This window comes from Monodelphis domestica, chromosome 1, assembly GCF_027887165.1.
Source record: "Monodelphis domestica isolate mMonDom1 chromosome 1, mMonDom1.pri, whole genome shotgun sequence".
NCBI lineage: Eukaryota > Metazoa > Chordata > Mammalia > Didelphimorphia > Didelphidae > Monodelphis > Monodelphis domestica.
This window is the reverse complement of record NC_077227.1, coordinates 346,706,091-346,723,966: the sequence shown is the minus strand read 5'-3', so window position 1 is coordinate 346,723,966 and position 17,876 is coordinate 346,706,091. Positions and strand designations below refer to the sequence as shown.

General features: G+C 38.9%; 1 protein-coding gene across 2 annotated transcripts in view; it reads right to left on the bottom strand.

Moving 5' to 3' along the window:
• SH3RF2 (SH3 domain containing ring finger 2) overlaps positions 1 to 16,889 on the bottom strand; it is a 180,249-nt gene extending 163,360 nt beyond the window's left edge. For both annotated transcript variants that reach the window (XM_007473828.2, XM_056811438.1), the window contains exons 1-2: positions 16,722 to 16,889; positions 14,823 to 15,346 (exon numbers count right to left, since the gene is read on the bottom strand). In XM_007473828.2, the coding sequence (XP_007473890.1) occupies positions 14,823 to 15,203 (381 nt within the window). In that variant the 5' untranslated portion in view covers positions 15,204 to 15,346; positions 16,722 to 16,889. The remainder of the gene's footprint in view (positions 1 to 14,822; positions 15,347 to 16,721) is intronic.
• Positions 16,890 to 17,876: the final 987 nt, after the last annotated feature.

Below are 17,876 nucleotides of genomic sequence, written 5' to 3'. Positions count from 1 at the left end.
CAGCAAGGAAAACCTTTTACACTACCCTAATCCAACTCTCCACAGCAGCTATTCTAAGCCCTTCATCCCTTCCCAGGCTTTCTATATTATCCCCTTCTCCCACTATTTCAGTCAAGGATCTTATCTCATTCTTGACTGAAAAACTTGAGGCCATTCATTTGGAACTCCCATTCTTCTCCTCAGCTCACAATGCCTTCCCCAACTATCTCCTCCTTCACTCTTGTCTCCCATGAAGAGATGGCTCCTCTTGCTAGGACAATCCCACTTACATGTACTTGAATTCCTGAGCATATCACTTTCTCTATCAACTCAGCTTTTACTTATCTTACTCTCTTTCTAAATACTTGCTGCTTCTGTGCTGCCTACAAACAGGCTTACTTCCTTAAAAATCCTTCACTCCATTTGATTATAGCTCAATTCCTTAAGAAAACCTTCTGCAACTATGCCCAAAGGGCCATAAAACTGAGCATACCCTTTGATCTGGTAATACCACTTCTGGCTCTGGATCCCAAAGAGATAATAAAAAAGGGGAAAGGACCTCCTTGTACAAAAATATTTAGAGCAGCTCTTTTTGTGATGGCAAAGAATTGGAACTTGAGGGATGTCCATCGTTTGGGGAATGGCTGAACAAATTGTGGTACATGTTGGTGATGGAATATGAGATTGTGGTATAAGAAATGATAAGCAGGATGATTTCAGGAAAAGCTGGAAAGATCTGCATGAACTTATGCAGAGTGAAATAAGCAGAATCAGGAGAACATTGTACATAGTAATAGCAATATTGGATGATGATTATCTGTGAAAACTTGGCTACTCTTAGTAATGCAATCTGGGACAGTCCTGAAAGACTTATGACCTGGAAAACTATCCACCTCCAGAGAAAGAACTGTTAGAGTCATCTTTTCACATCAGTGTATTTATGTTTTTACTTTGAGGTTTTGCTTACATATGAGTTTGCTCTTACAACAATGACCGACATGGAAGTGGGTTTTGCATACAATAAAAACAAAAATTTAAAATTACCCTAAACAAAAGAAAGTCCCCTGCAATCAGTACTTCTATTTTTTCTGTTTTCAACTCTCTGCAGTTATAAGTACACTTCCAACCTTATAATTCCACATCATCTTTTAATTACCAAATCTAAACTTTAAAAAAATTTCTCATCTTTCTTGACTTTTCTACAGCTTTTAACACTGTATATCTGCATCTTCTGGTTACTCTCTCCTCTCTGGATTTTTGTGACACTACTTGTTCTCTTCCTACCTATTGGGCTACTCTGCAGTCTCCTTTTCTGATCTTCATGTAGGTAACATCTACTAACTATGAGTGTTTCCCAAGGCTCTGTTCTGAGACCTTTTCTCTTTATATTATTCCACTGGGAAATCTCATCAACTACTGTAATAAGGGATTTATATCTCTATGCAATTGATTTTTTGACCTAATTAATCTCTCTCTTCTGACTTCCATTCTTACGTCATCAACTACCTACTGGGCATCTTGAATAGGATGTTCAATAGATTTCTCAGATTCAGTGTGTTCAAAAGGGAACTCATGATCTTTCTCACAAAGTCCTGACTTCTTCCCAACTTCCCTATGATAGTCAAACATACCACTCTCCAGTCACCAAAGCTTACAGTAAAGTGTCTTCCTCAACCCCTTACTCATGCACATCTCATATAACTAATCTCTCACCAAGTCTTGCTATTTCTACCTTCATGATATCTTTTATGTATATCTCTTTCTTTCCATTCATACAGCTCCCACCTTAATCCAGGTCTTCATTACCTCATTCATGGAATATTGGAAAAGCCTTCTGGTTGGTCTCCCTTACTCAAGTCATACCCCACTCCAATCCATCTTCTATTCAGCTGCCAAAGCGATTTTCCTATAATGCAGATTTGATCTCATTGGATTCCCCCCACAGAAAAAATTCTAGTGGCTTCCTATTACATCTAGCAAGAAACATTAAATTCTCTGACTTTAAAGCCTTTAACAACTTGTCCTCTTCCTAACTTATTACTCTTACACTTTGTTCCCTTACACATACTCTATAATCCAGGAATACTGACCCTCTTGCTGCTCCTTTCACTCAGTCTCTAGACTGTACCTTTTCATTGGCCCTTATCCTTATGCTTAGAACACTCCCTCTCTTTACCTCTACCCTTAGCATCCCTGACTCCCTCCCTCCCTCCTTTCCTTCCTTTGTTTATTCCCTTCTTCCCACCCTCCTTCTTTCCTCTATTTCTGTCCTTTCTTTTTGCATTAACTTCTGACTTAGAATCAATACTGTGTACTGGTTTCAAGGCAGAAAAGCAGTAAGGGCTAGGCAACAGGGGTTGAATGACTTGTCCATGATCACACAGCTAGGAAGTATCTGAGACCGGATTTGAATCCATGCCTTCCTATCCCTAGGACTGGCTCTCAATTCACTGAGCTACCTAGCTACCCATGTAGTGCATTTTATTGTTGTTTATGTTCAGTTGTTTTAGTAGTGTCTGACTTTTTGAGGCCTCATTTGGGGTTTTCTTGATAAAGACACTAGAGTGGTTTGCCATTTCCTTCTCCAGCTCATTTTATAGATGAGGAAGCTGAGGCAAACAGAGTTAAATGATTTGTTCAGTCATGTGGCTAGTAAGTGACTAAGGCTAGATTTGAACTAAGAAAAACTAGTCTTCCTGACACCAGGCCTGGCACGAGCTCCCTGAAGGCAGGAACTATGGAACTTCCTTTCTTTGTGTCTTTGACATTTAGTATGGTCACAGTGAGCATTTAGAAATGGTTGTTGACTGATTAATTGATTAAAGCATTTTGTAAATGTGAGTGATCATCAACTGTGTCACTTAGCTGCTTATCCCTGACTTCTTTCAAAGTTCCTTTCAAATTTACCCTCTGTACCCCTCAAAACTGACTATATTTTTTCTGGGGAAATTATGGTCATTAATAAAATAGAAGATTTCCAAGCATTCCTGAAGAAAAGATCAGACTTAAACAGAAAATTTGATGTCCAAATATACAATGCAAGAGAAGCATAAAAAGGTAACTAAGAAAGAGAAAAAAAATTAAGGGCTTCAATAAGATCAAATAGTTGATATTCCTATATGGAAAGATCATATCTGTAACTCTTAAAAATTATCATTATTATAATAGAAGTATATTATATTAGTATATAATAGAAGTATATTATAATAGAAGAAGTATACATAGACAGAGGGCATGGTAGTAAGCTATTTGGGATGATATGTTAAAAAAACTAGGGGTTAAAAAGAGTATTGGACTATGAGAAATAGGAAGAGAAGTAAAAATGGGGTAAATTATATCACATAAAGAGGCACGGGGTGGGGAATACTATTACAGTAGAGGGGAAGATGAGGCTTGTGATATATAATACTTAAGCCTTACTCTTATTGGAATTGGCACAGAGAGGGAAGAACCACCACTTTCATTGGAGTATTGAATCAAATTTACCCTCTGCAAGAGGCCCTTCCAAACCCTCCTCATCTTTAGTGTGACTCCTCTTTCACCTACTCTGGTCATATTTTGTTTGCACAGCAATCTGTGAGCAGCTGGCCCTGTGTGAGCTCCCCGAAGGCAGGGTCTATGGAACTGCCTTTCTTTGTGTCTTTGACATTTAGCATGGTCAAAGTGAGAATTTAGGAAATGCTTTTTGACTGATTAATTGATTAAAACATTGTGTAAATGTGAGTGGTAATGATGATGATTACATAAACATTTTTTCCCTAAAAGGCAGAATTGCAGAATCTCAAAATTCATCTAGTCCAAGACAAGAGTAACTGCTGAGAGACTAGGACGGGAATTCATAACTGCTTCTTTTCTTCTGGCATGCCATGTTCAGTTTGATTAATATCTATGAAGCAAGACATAGGAGGCACAAAGATGTATGCCATATAATTGGGGGATAAGGCATGGACAAAACAAGTATGATAAAAGGAAAAATAAGATGAGACAAAGGAATGAAACAGATAAAATTCTCTAGGAGAATTTGAGGAGTGAGAGATACTTCTGCTTAGTTCATAAGTTTTCTGGAATAAAAGGAACAGAAGTTGGGAACCAGAGGCTCTGGAAAACATCTAGCTATATCAAATAAGAAGAATGAAGAGGGGGCAGCTAGGTAGCTCAGAGCATAGAGAGCCAAATCTGGAGCTAGGATGTCCTGGCTTTAAATCTAGCCAGGTGTGTGAACCTGGGCGAGTCACTTAATCCCAATTGCCTAGCCCTTAATTGCTTTTCTGTCTTGGAATCAATACTTAGTATCAATTCTAAAAGAGAAGGTAAGGGTTAAAAAAAGAATAAAGAGAGTCCAATAAACAATAGAATGCAAAACCTTGTGACATTTCCCATCTTCCAAGTCACTTTACTAAGCAAAAACTTTTAGTGGCTCCCACTGTCTCTAGAATAAAGACCAAACTCTTTAGGATTGCATTCAAGGTTCTTCATGATTGGGCACCAAATTCTTTTAGCATTATCTCACACTGGTCATTTTTTCCTCACTCCTTCATTGCCACCAGTATTCATAGGGTCTCTGCCTAATGACATCCCCCTTATGCTTCCAAATCCAGAAAAAAAAAGTAGTTTCATCTAGATAACTTTCTCTGATTCACTCAGCCGGAAGTATTATATCCTTCATTTGATATGTTTTCATGACTTTAATCTTTCACATCTGCATTATGCTCATCTGTGTATACATTTTCCTGAGTAAATCATAAACTCATTGAGGGCAAAATGTATTTTTATTTATCTTGTATTTTTTTCCCAGTCCTATCATTGTATATTATACACATGTAACATAACAAATATTTGTCACATGTGAATTGCTTTCTACCTATCCTATGCTATTATGTGTTATAGAATGTGTTTTGTTCAATCCTACTAAATTGAGTTAATGGTTTAAAGATTAGTTGATAGAATGAAACCTTAAATATGGTTAGTTTTGCTTGGGAAAAATTGTTCCCTGACTAAAAACTGCAACTCTAATTCCAAAGAACCAACTCACAAACTCCTCTTTTGTTGCCAATCATAAGTGGAATTGGAAGAAAGACTATAGATGGGTTTGAGTGAACCCATTTCTAGTGAAAACAAAAAGCAAAATTCGTGTTCTCAATGGCCTCTTCACCTACAATAGAATAGTTGACTTGGATGAAGAATTCATTCTCATTTAAACATTTTTTAAAACTATGATTGTTTTAAGTTTTTATTAGACAAGAGGCAAAGGGATCACTAAACTAGCTAGAATTCTACAACCTTTTTACAGTAGAGTTTTATTAGATTTAGTTTCTAACTTCATTGTAGGTTCTTAAAATAAAGGGCTCCATCCTTTGTGTCCTTTTTATTATTTTGACTTATAGTGGCTGAGGGACCAAATGTCAGTTAACTGTACAGGTAGCCATTTTCCCATTCATACCAATGGGGCAAATAAAATTCTAGGCTACACACTTTCTCATAAATATATTAACATTTCCTCTCTTCTTTGGGCTAACAATTAATGAGCTAAATGGTTTGAACCTGGCCTACAATATTCCTCTGAGAGTGATGTTCATCACCCCCAGAACCATTTAATATGGTGATTCAGGATAAGAATATTTCTATGTCACTACATGGCTTTACGATCATCACAGCATGCCATTCATTATCCAGGTAGATGACATGATTAATGAGAAATATATTTACACTGGAGAAATTATTCTATTATTTGAGGCAAGCACATGAACCCAAAGTTTACCATGGTTTTGAATGGAATCTGTGAAGAGATGGGTGCTGGGAACTTTAGCTGAACAAAGCTAAAATTCAAGCCCAGGAACAACTCTGTTCCTCCTGGGATCTCCAAAAGATGGCACATAGTCTCAAGACAGGAATTGTTAACGTATTACCTATCTGTTGGCCATAACATGATCTATTGGGGATTCATATGAGACATCCCACGATGGCAAGTTGGGAGCTGATCTGGAATATGAACTTGGTCCATATCACTGAGACACCGATTAGAAGACTGCAACACATGAATATTGACTTTGGCTTTCTTTCTTCCCTCTCTCCTGACCACCTAAGGGACTATCAGGTAACTTGGTAATTTTCATGGTCTGTCAGCCCCACTGAAGTGGAAGGTGGCTCAGTTACCTTGCAAATTGGACCATTCACTTGGATCCATGATACCTTTTTGGCCGAAATGAATTTATTCCACAGTTGTAGACATGGCTGATATGCACAGTGAGAAACTAGAGAATGGATCTCTTTTGCTGAATAGATTGTTAGGTGAAGCAACTGAGTTTAAATCTCTGATGAGGGGTAATAATAATAATAATAATAACATCAGATTTCTGAGCAGGAAGGGACTTCAGGGAAACCACTGAGTTCAACTTCCTAATTTTGCAGATGAGGAAACTGAAGCACTAATAACTATAACTAATTAACTAACTATATATGCATAATAGAGCTCTAAAGTTTGCAAAATTATTTGCAAATAATATCTCATTTGATCCTCAAAATCTTGTGAATTAGGTAGGATTATTTTAATATCTATTTTATAGATGAGGAAACTGAGGCCGAGAAACATTAAATGCCATCAAGATTACACAGCAAGCATGTGATTTGAAATCTTCCTGACTTTAAGTACAATCCTTTATCTATTATGCCAAACTTCCTCCCATGTTTAAAATCCTCCATCATCAGATTAACATTACCCAGGGTTCCCTGTCCATTAATATTCCCCCATCCCTAATTCCAGTGAAGATTTTTTTCCCCCAATGTCATTACTCTCCTCACCCCTTCCACTGACAACACCCATCATTCTTTCTTTTAATGCAACAAATGACATAGTATCTCCCCTATGGAATGCGAGCTCCTTGAAGGTAGTGATTGTTGTTGTTGTTTTGTCTTTATATCCCCAGTGCCTAGCACAGAGCCTGGCACATAGTAGATAGTTAACAAATAAATAACTGATTTAGTGACAAACTCTGATCTCAGAAGACTGATGAAGAATGCTATTTTCTTCCTGCCAGAGAGATGATAGACTTAAGATGCAGAAGAATATACATGGTTTTGGACCGGCCAATATGGGAATTTGTTTTGCTTAATTAAGCATATTTGTTACACGAGTCTTGCTTTTCTTTTCTTCTTCCAGTGGGGAGGATGAAAGTTGAAGGGAGAGAAGACAAATGCTTATTCATTAAAAAAATTAATTTAGAAATAAATAAGTAAACAAGCAAAATAATGAATATATAAATGAACAAGTAGATAAATAGAAGAATGGATAGATAAATGAATAGATAGGCAGACAAATGGATAGATAGACAAATAGATGAGTGCTTGTCGAGTATTAAAAAAATCTAGTTTCAAATCCTGGCTCTGCTACTAATTGCTGTTTGACCTTGGGCAAGTTGTATCTCCTCTCAATGATTTTGAGTTTCCTTCACTATAAAGGAAGTGTTTTCTCTAGAATTCTATGATAAATATAGGTATAAACAGGAGAGAATGAGATAAGTAGAATGAATGTATCATGTTATTTAGAACCTTTGGTTCCTTTCATTGGCTTAGCACTTGTCCCAGCAAAGTACAAAGCTTGACAATGGCCCACAGAACAGGGTGGATGAGAATGCTCATCAGGATTAAAAAGCTGAGCAAACACTTTCCCTCCCTCCATAAGCTCATTATGGTATAAAAGGGCACGTGGGCAGAGCAATCTTTCTTAAGTGGCAAAACAACAGCAACAACAACAAAAAATGTGTTAGCTAATACCTTTAGTGACACATCAGGTGCACATGGCAGATAATTATACCAGAATGAGGAATATCTTATACCTCTGCTTGCTGTCTCACATTGGTGGAGCCTAGGCTGGTCCTTGGGGATTGAGCTTTTTCCTTATTCTATGTCGGTTTGTACAGCTTGGTGGTATCCTTTGTTTACAGATCATGGATGAGACAGTTAACTGACTTACACACCCAATAAGAGAAGGGAACACCTGCAGTTACGACCTTGATTTTAGAAGAAATGTAGTCCCTTTTGTTTTAAATTTCATTAGAAACCATGGCTACAAAGGAATTTTATTATCTTTTGACTCCAGGTTTTTTCTTAAACTAGTAATGCATAAGACATTGATGGAGGTAGGAGTAGCTGGGGATGGAATGCAATTGGTAAATATAGGGAAGCCTGTGTAGGGAGTGCAATGTCAATTTCAGGTAAAATACAAAATTATTGGGGCATAGTATTTTTTTAAACTACTGGTAAACTTCTATTAAGTTCCTTCCATCAACTATATAGCTTTTATATGTCCCCAGTTATTTACATGTTGCTCCCCACCCCTTTAGAATGTAGGATCTTTGAAGGTAAGGGTGGTTTTTACTTTCTAGCTGTCCCCAGATAACTATCCCAAATGTGCCTACTAGCTATTTGTACCTGACTTGTGGTAGAGCTAGCTGGGCTCCTCTTGTTCTGATCAACCACAGTGGGACACACTGTACATTGACCTGAACACAGCAATGTCATTTTGTTACTTTCTGAATATGAAGGACAATGACCACCATCCCCAGAACTTGGCACAATGTCTAGCATAGTAAACCCTCAGTCTCGTTGACTGAGTTGGTGAAACATTGGTTCTTCCCATTTCTCATTCTCTGTTCTTGTCCTCTGTGACATTCTCTTTGTCAAAATATGTAGTCTTCCCTCCTGCACCTGTGTTGCAGCTGGCTCATATTTCATGGAGCTCTTGTGTTTAGGTGCTCTGGATAATTACTGACCATCTGCAACCTTAGCAAAAACAAATGTCTATATTGAAAAGTCAGAAGGAGCAAGTATCTGAGACCAGGGTCAAGGGCTCTGACCACCTTCTGGCTTATGCACAACTACAACTCCCATATGAAATCCTAGACCTTTCATTGCCCCTTAATTGGTTTAAAAAACAGCATAAAGAAGTTTCTGTTCTGGTTTTGTTTCTAGGACAAAGTTAGATGATCCTTGTATTTAATGTGGGAGTTGAATTTTTTCTCTTTCTTTCTTTCTTTCTTTCTTTCTTTCTTTCTTTCTTTCTTTCTTTCTTTCTTTCTTTCTTTCTTTCTTTCTTTCTTTCTTTCTTTCTTTCTTTCTTTCTTTCTTTCTTTCTTTCTTTCTTTCTTTCTTTCTTTCTTTCTTTCTTTCTTTCTTTCTTTCTTTCTTTCTTTCTTTCTTCTTTCTCTCCTCACACAGAGAACACTGCAGGAATGTCTGTCCAAGGCATGATGCTGAGCAGTGAAAAGAGGATGATGAGGCAAGGGATAACTCAGGTGAGATAATGCTATGTGTGTAAGGGCATGGAAGTCACATTTGTTCATGAGTCAGGAAAAGAGAAAGGTGGAGAAGGTTAATAAAGCCTCTTTATTATATCAGAACAAGTGGTCAATGTCATTTTCTTCTTTTGAAGGGAATTAGCAGGATAGTGGTCTAACTGTGAATTCATGTAGAAACTCCTTCCATCAATGCATTTTTGCAACTGGGCACTGAAAAATTAAGTCACTTGCCTGTGGTCACATAACTAGTATGTATAGGTGGCAAAACTTAGACCCAGATTTTCCTGCCCAGCCCTTAATCTACTATGCCATGCTCTTGATCCTATGGCACCATAGCCCTATCTATCTATCCCTTTGTATCAAAGAGAAAATCTGGGAAAGGGAAGCTGATTAGTGAGGGTTCTCTCAGAAACAAATAATTCCACAAAAATCACAGTATATCTTATTTTAATCAAGGATTGCATAGGATCTTAATTGAGAGCAAGAGAGGACCTTAGAGCCCATCTAGCCCAAACCTCTCATTTTACAGGTCTAGTCTGTGAGCCTGGAAAAGTCAGGTGACTTATTCAAGGTGGTAAGTAGCAGAGTAAGGATTTGAAGTCAGGCCATTTGCCTCGAAATCCAAAGCTTTCCCCAATGTGCAATGCAATGATTACTAAGACCTGTGCTTTAACACTATCTCAGCTTTTTAGGCAGTGAGTGCATACAAAGAAGAGTCAGTAATCTGAATCACTCTGATAAGTCATTTAAATTCAAAAATGAATCAGAACTCAATATGTTCTGGGACCCTTCTCCTCATCCAATTATGATGGCTTTTGCTTTGTTTTGTTGACATTCACTAAGAGGGGTCTTTCATTTGAGATGGGAAATGGAGAGTTAATTCAAGAATAATATTAAAGTGAATTCCAGAGAAAGGAAGAGAGATGGGCTTCAAAGTTCCCAAGGCTTTCTTTTAAGTCTGAGATATCCAAAATTATAAACAAGGCTAGGCTGCTAACTCGCTAGATGCTTTCAGCTCAGCCATGTCTCTAGAAAAAAACAAAAGTAACACAGTTGCTGTTTGGTAACCCTGGAACTACCTGATGAAGTAGTCAGCAGTCAGTGTGACACAATTGTATACTGTAGAAAAATATGGGGTCCATTCTGAAGGCTGTATTTTATACAATTGTGCTTGGAGGAATGTGGGCACTTAGGCACAAAGGGCTATTACTCTCTTATCATGGGCTGATATGTTATCATGAGGTGTGATAGTTACTCTACATCTTGGCACAGCAGATGGTAGAATGGGCACTATGCCTATAAATGCCAACCCAAAGATATGAATGATCTTGTTTAAAGGGCTTGGGTATGGCAGGAAAATTAACTCTTTCAGGGTGCTAAGCTGTAATTGAATCCCTTACGAGAGGTGTTTTGCCAAATGGTAACCTGTCTGGAAGAGATCATTTACCTTCTACAGGTGAATATTTCACACTCAATATTTTCAGTCTTAGCTCACCATAGAAAAAAGTACAATTAGATTTTATTACACTCCTCTGCAAGGGTCATATCACCCTCTAAGTTTTATAGAATGCTTCATACACTGGCAGTGCCCAATATATGGTCAATAATAATAGTAATAATGATAATAATCATGTAAGTACCTTTCATCTAAGGCTTTAAAAGTGCTTTGCAAACATCAATTAAGCAAGCCTTACAACACCTCTCTGTTTTTATACTATCTTGAACTCTTTTACTGATAGGTAAATTGAGACCCAGGGAAGTTAAATGACTTGCCTAAGGTCACAAAGCATGTTAAACATAATAATAATAACACTTGGTGTTTATCTAGCATGTCTTCTGAGAAAATATAACAATGTGGTTAATGATCATTTTTGTAATATCCTAGAGAAAAGCAGATGGTAAATATTAGTTTCATTTTACAGTGTAGCTGAGTAAACTGAGGTATTTGTGTCTGGTTGCATAGGAAACAAAGCTTTGCACCTCTGGTATGTAAGAGCAACAGCATTCTGGTTCCTGGATTACTCTCATTTTTCTGTTCTAATCATTCACTATTATTTTTCAAACTTACAGGAGCTGCACCCATTTTTGGTAACAAAAGCAAGTTGCAGAATGATAACACAGCATAATGCCAGGTACAAGTTTGAGCACATCCCCCAATTGAGAAGTCAAGATCTAAAACATCAAGGAATGGAGAGAGGTGCTGAACCAAGACATCATTCCCTGGGGGCTAGAATGGGAGAGTCAGGAGGGAGAATGTTTGTGTGAGGCAGGGATCCCCCGCTTTAAACTAGCTTTGTTGATCTCCATTACTACTAAACTGAGTTCTACTTGACATCTTGGTTTAGTGGTCTAATTCTTTAAAAAAAAATTTACTCAACCAATTAATTATTTTTAACCCTTACCTTCTGTCTTAGGCAGAAGAGTGGTAAGGACTAGGCAATGAGGGTTAAGTGACTTCCCCAGGGTCACACAGTCAGGGAATGTCTTAGGCCAGATTTGAACTGGTGGTCTCATTCTTGGCAAGACTAAGTGTTAGTTCAGCAACCACTATCACTTCTCCCTTTCAATGTTGGACTCCTATGTGAGCTTGGACAAGTCATAAAACTTCCCTAGGCCTCCATTTCCTTGACAAAAATGAGAAGGTTGAATTAGATGACCTTGATGGAAGTCTCTTCAAGCTCTAAATCTAGGATTTTATTAATACCCTTGTCTGGCATCACTACTCACTGGCTAAGGAATGCCAAAATGTCATCGTATAAAATGCTCATCTAAAATCCCACCTTTTACAGGAAACTTTTCATACCTCCTCTTATTTCTCTCTTAATTTTTATGATTTCTTTTTATCTTGTTTATACACCTTTCTTTGTACATATTTGGTTGCATGTTGGCTCCCCCATTAGACTGTAAGTTCCTTGAAGACAGGTACTGCCTTTTGTCTCTTTTGGTATCCCCAAGGGCTATATATATACACACATATATAGTAGGTGCACAGCAAATATTTAATGAAGGGGCAGCTAGTTGAATTGGTGGATAGAAAACCAGTGCTGGAGATGGGAGATCCTGGGTTCAAATTTGACCACAGATACTTCCAAGTCATATGACTCTGTGCAAGTCACCCAGTTGCCTAGCCCTTATCCATCTTCTGCCTTGGGACTGATAGTATCAATTCTAAGACAAAAAAGTAGGGGTTTAAAAAGAAATATTTTACTGAATAGAATTAGTGAGGGGGCAGTCAACAATCAGCTGTTTGTTATGGATAAAGAACATGGTATCTTTGAAGTTCCACAATTTCTTTCTCTTAAAAGATTATAGATTTAGACTTCATAGATTAGCACAATACCCTCAATATAAAAATGAGGAAAATGAAAGTCTAGAGGTTAGATGACTTGTCCAAAGTCATTCAGATAATAAACAACAGAGCTGGGATCCAAATCCAGATTCTCTGACTCCAAGTCTAGTGCTGTCTCAGCAATACCTCGAGGGATTGAAATATGAACTAAAGTATCAGAAGTCAATGTGGGGCCTTGTTCTCCACTTTGGCAATATTTCTGGAGTAAGTCATGGTAGCCTACTATAAAGACAGCTCTTTAAGCTTTTGTGGGTGGTGATACTTGGGCTTGGCTGGGGATTTGAGGCTAAATTTGCATAAGTCTAAGAGAGATAAATTTCTCCATAAATAAGATATGCTTGACAAATGTGCCCTTCCCCTTTTTCATTTCTCTCCCTGCCTCAGTGCCACTCCCTACCCTCAGCAATAATGGGTTCTAAGCCTTTTCTGGACTATCACTTAGTTGGGAAAAAAGAGGAAAAATCAGGTGGCTGTCTGTAGTGTGTGTTTACACATACAAATACCCATATAAGCCCACAACTAAGGGATTTGCACCTATTCCCCTCTCTTATGAAATTCTAGTTTCCTATTACATTGAGTGGTATAAAAAAGTTAAATAATACAGAACTAGGTTCTAAGAGGAATTCTCTCTTCTTTTCCCCTCCCTTCCTCCCCCAGTCTCCACTTCTTAACACTGGGTGGTAAATCTCTGCTCTCCAGAGATTCCCTGAAAGATGCTGTCTAAGGAAAACCACCTCCCTACTCTCCCCCATCTTGCCCACTGAAGCACCAAATCGTGATTGACTGTGCCACTGTTATTAAAACTTACTTGCTTTCATTATTTTCACAGCTGCTCAGTCTGCCCTTGCATTCTTGTTTTCTAATTAGGACAAGTAAATCAGCTATCATATGAGTTGGCCATGGTCCCTAGGTCTATATCAGAAGAAACTCCAGCATGCTGAGTTCAGGGGCAAAACTGTAAATATTCTTGTTAATTCATAAACCAATGTTTCTCCTTTTTAAAAAAATAAAAATGAACCATTTATAAAATGTCCTGAGATAAGAAATATGCAAGAATAGCATAAAATTAGGATAATGCCACCAGACTGAGATAAAAATATATGCTTACAGTATTAAGATGTCAAAATATACAGACCTTTTCAGAACATTAATATAGTCAATTTGTTTTCATTATATACACTGATGTTTTTTAATGCATAATCTGTAAACCCCCATGTAATATTCATCTGGAATATTAGTAATAATAATAACTAGTATTTATAGAATGTCTTAAAGGTTATAAACTGTTTTATATATGTTAACTCATTTGATTTTTCACTAAAAACCTGTGGATCAGTGTTATTATTACCCCAATTTTACAGATAAGGGCACTGAGACAAAGGGGGTAAATGACTTGCCCTGGGTCACACTAAGTATCTGAAGTCAAATTTGAATTGCTCAAGGTACAGCATAGTGGGAAAGAAAAACAAATCTATTCCTCCACACATTTCCTGTTTCATCTTAAGATTTAAATTTCTTTCTTTTTTTTTTTAGCAGATTATGAATGAGGCTGTCATAACTTCATCTTATGACTGGGGTAAAATGATAGATTGGAACAAAAAAAATGAGACCTGAAAACAAAACAGTTTTAAAATGTCTCTTTATGTTTCCTCACTTATTAAGTTAGTTCCTAAAGAGCAACAATTATTCAAAAAATAATATTGCTAAAAAAAACGATTATTGTCACTTCTTGGAGCAGAACCAGAAAAAACAACAACTGGAAACAATACAAATGCCCTAGAAATGGGCATGTACAAGAAAAGTTCTTGGAGTGTAGAGATTTGGAGATGAATGTCACCCAGCTAGACAGTTAAGAGTAATAAATAATAATAATAACTACAAATTTCTAGAGATTTAAGGTAAAATACTTTACAAATATTATCTTGGTTTACCTTTACACCAACCCTGGGAGTTAGTCGCCCTTATCATCTGTATTTTTCAATTGAGGACACGGAGGCAAACAGAAATTAAGTGACATGCCCAGAGTTACATGGCTAGTAACTATTTGAGGCTGGTTTTGAACTCAAGTTCATCACAAAGGAATAAATAGTATGTACGTTCACTGACGCTTGAAATTTTACAAGACGTGAAGATTCCCCTAAAAGCAAGTATTCACCAATCCTGTCTCTGAAGTGATAACATATCAACAGATACTTTCTTACCCCATCCATGTGGATTCTGACATTCGGAGTCAGTCGATAGGGACTAGGCTGTGAACCTCTGGGATCTGTCCTGGTTTTCCTGCTTGGGTCCTGAGAGGTCAATACACCAGGTCTTCGGATAGAGCCTACTCTCACCATGCTCTGACCTGATCGGACGCCATCCAGGAGACGCACCAAGAGCAAGTTGGCTGGGAGCTCCTCAATACTGCAGAAGACAAGGGTCCTGCATTCAGGGCACCTCAGCTCCTTGCGCGCTTTGAATATCCTCTGTAGACATGGTTTACAAAAGGTGTGCTGGCAGGGGAGGACTTTGGCTGTGACATCTAGCTTTTCAAAACACACGGGACACTCCAGTAGATCAAGTAACGCCAAATCATCCATCTTATTTTAAAACTCCAATCGTGGCCCGAATGGCCAGAGTCAACATGGTAAGGTGACCTGAGATAAGGGAGGGAGGGGGAGCAGGTCAGAACTGTCCTCTGGAAATCACCAGCTGAGTCCTGGATTTCAGAGAACCTTCCTGTCTGAGGGAAAAGAGAGGACAAAAAAATTGTTACTGCTTTGAAATATATCCCACCTACATGTGAAGCAGTGCCTCAGAAGGCAATTTGCAAGTGTGTACTTTGTTCCCGCATCCAAGTTTCAAGTGAGTCATTGCGATTCAGTAGTAGCAGGTACAGACAGCATTGCCTTTCAAGCCTGCTGCAGGAATCAGATAGTGTTTTTTTTTGGGGGGGGGGGTGACAATTAACAGAAGTTGATTCAGGGGAAAGACAAAAATTCAAGGTACATCATTCATATTGAAGGGGCTATCCTAATTCCTCCCAGCAAACAGAAATTTGGGGGTGGGGGCTGGGGAAGTCCAAACCTGCCTCAGGCTCAATTTTGAAAACCTCAAACTGCCAGAATGAAAACCTCGTAGAAGGTTACGGAGCTCTGCTTTTCTTCCTCATTTTCTAAGGCATATGTTTGATTACAAGAGGGAGCTGATTCTAGTAGATAGCGGCTCAACCTTAGAGTTAGGCAGTCCTGTCTCAGACACAAACTAGCAAGCGTGTACGCAGATGCAAATGAAATAATCTGGAGAGGAGCGCATTATTACCAATTTGCTCTAGTGAAGGGAGTTTCCACATCCAAAAATCCTCCACAAGTCTGCCCTCCTGAAACCGCTCCCCCCAATATTAATTACAAAGTACACGCCCTTGTAAGGTTAGCATCTTTTAAATACATTTTGTGTATTAGATTTCTTAGCAATGCATGGGAAAATTTTCACCTAGCAACCTATCTCAGTCATTGTTTTACCCCAACTGTAAAGTGGGCTCTTTAAGTCTCACTCTGCTTACTTACCATGATTATCTAAGACAACCACAGAAGGCAATATTCCTCCCACAATGTAAAGTAACTGAGCCTGTTTAGCTACTTTGACAGTTCTGAGTTTAAACTGAAACAGATAGGAATTCTGGACTGCGGCCACAACTTGCAAAAAACAAGCCGAGTCCATAGTTCACAGGTGTGTGTTTGTGTGCGCGTTCGTACGTGTGTGTGTGTGTTGAAGTTCCCAAAGTCAAAAGCCCAAGTCTCAGAAATCCTCCCCTCCCACCCCTCCTCCCCAGGGGTAATGACCCTCTCCCATTCGCTAGGTCGAGATCTCTCGCAAAAGTCCGGCTCTTCTCTCGCAACGCTAAGCCGAGCTTCAGCGCCGGTGTGTACAGAGTAACTTTGGCGAGAACGCAAAGAAAGGGTCGTAGTGCCCCCCCACCCCCTCCAGATAAGCAACAGAGCCTCTAAATGCAGCGAGATGGCTCTGGGCACTCCCACTGCTCACCAGCTCCCCTGAAATGTGCCAGGCGCAGGCTAGCTCGGGTACGTTGCCAGTTCCCGTCCAGTGCCGCCACTAACCTCACGCCGCTGACCTTTGCATAAGGAGCTCAGCCTGCGCGCTCAGCCAGATTGTCTCGCGTCTTCTCCCCTGGCTGTAGCCGTCTTGAAAACTTTAACAACTATGTATGTTACTCATTTGGATGGCTCGGCTTACTCATGCGGCTCTGTTAACGCTTTCGCCGCGGGGCCGCAGACGCTCTGCAGGTTTCGGGAGGAGGAAGTACACTCCCTGCGGCGGAGACCATTGTTAATGCTTCCCAGTTTATTTCTGGGAAAAGGCAAGATTGGGGAACAAGATTAGGAGGGCGTAAATAAGAGCGAGCCCCCGGGACAAAGCACGTGTAAGGTTTGCATGTTTACCTTTTCCATTTGCCAGCCGAAGAAGTTGAAACATGTCTCTGTCGTGATCAGGCAAAGAGAGCCAATATCATTCCCTTAATCTTAAATCCTGAAACCTTGAGAGGGTTTCCTGGACACAACTCCTTCTCCCACCCCCTTCAACCCCCATCTCTACTTGTAAAAGCATAAATACAAGTCTAGGATCCGACCCAATCACATAATTGCGTTAGCTGGAAGGGATTTTAGAGATCAATTTGGTAATACTTTCATTTCCAGAGGCAGAAATTGAATCCCAAGAGAGGAAAAATGACTAGTCCGGCATCATTAGTTAATGACAACTGAGACCAGGCCCTAGTCGTCCTTCCAGTTCGGTGCTTTTCCCGATGACACTCTTACAACATGAGAATTGCAATTCTTTCATTGCTTAGAAAGTACATGGTTAATGGGGCAGCTTGGAGCACAGTGGATAGTGTGCCAGGCCTGGAGTCCGGAGGACTAGGTTTAAATTTGGCCGGAGATAGTTTCTAGTTGTGTGGCTATGCAAATCATTTAATCCCAATCGCCTAGCCCTTACCGCTTCTGTTTTTGAATTGCTACTAAGGCAGAAGGTAAGGGTTAAAAAAAAGTACATTAAGATAAACTCATGAGGATAAGCAGTAGACTAGAATGGGTTACAAAGTAATTTGTATGATTTTCAAACTTTGTCTTATGCTGTTCTGAAAAATACTCACCCAAAAGAAAATGTACTTTAGGTATATAGCAGAACAGAAAGAAGTTACTTGATATTTCTGAGCAGAATTTTTTTTAAACTACTTTATTTGATAGCTAACCAAA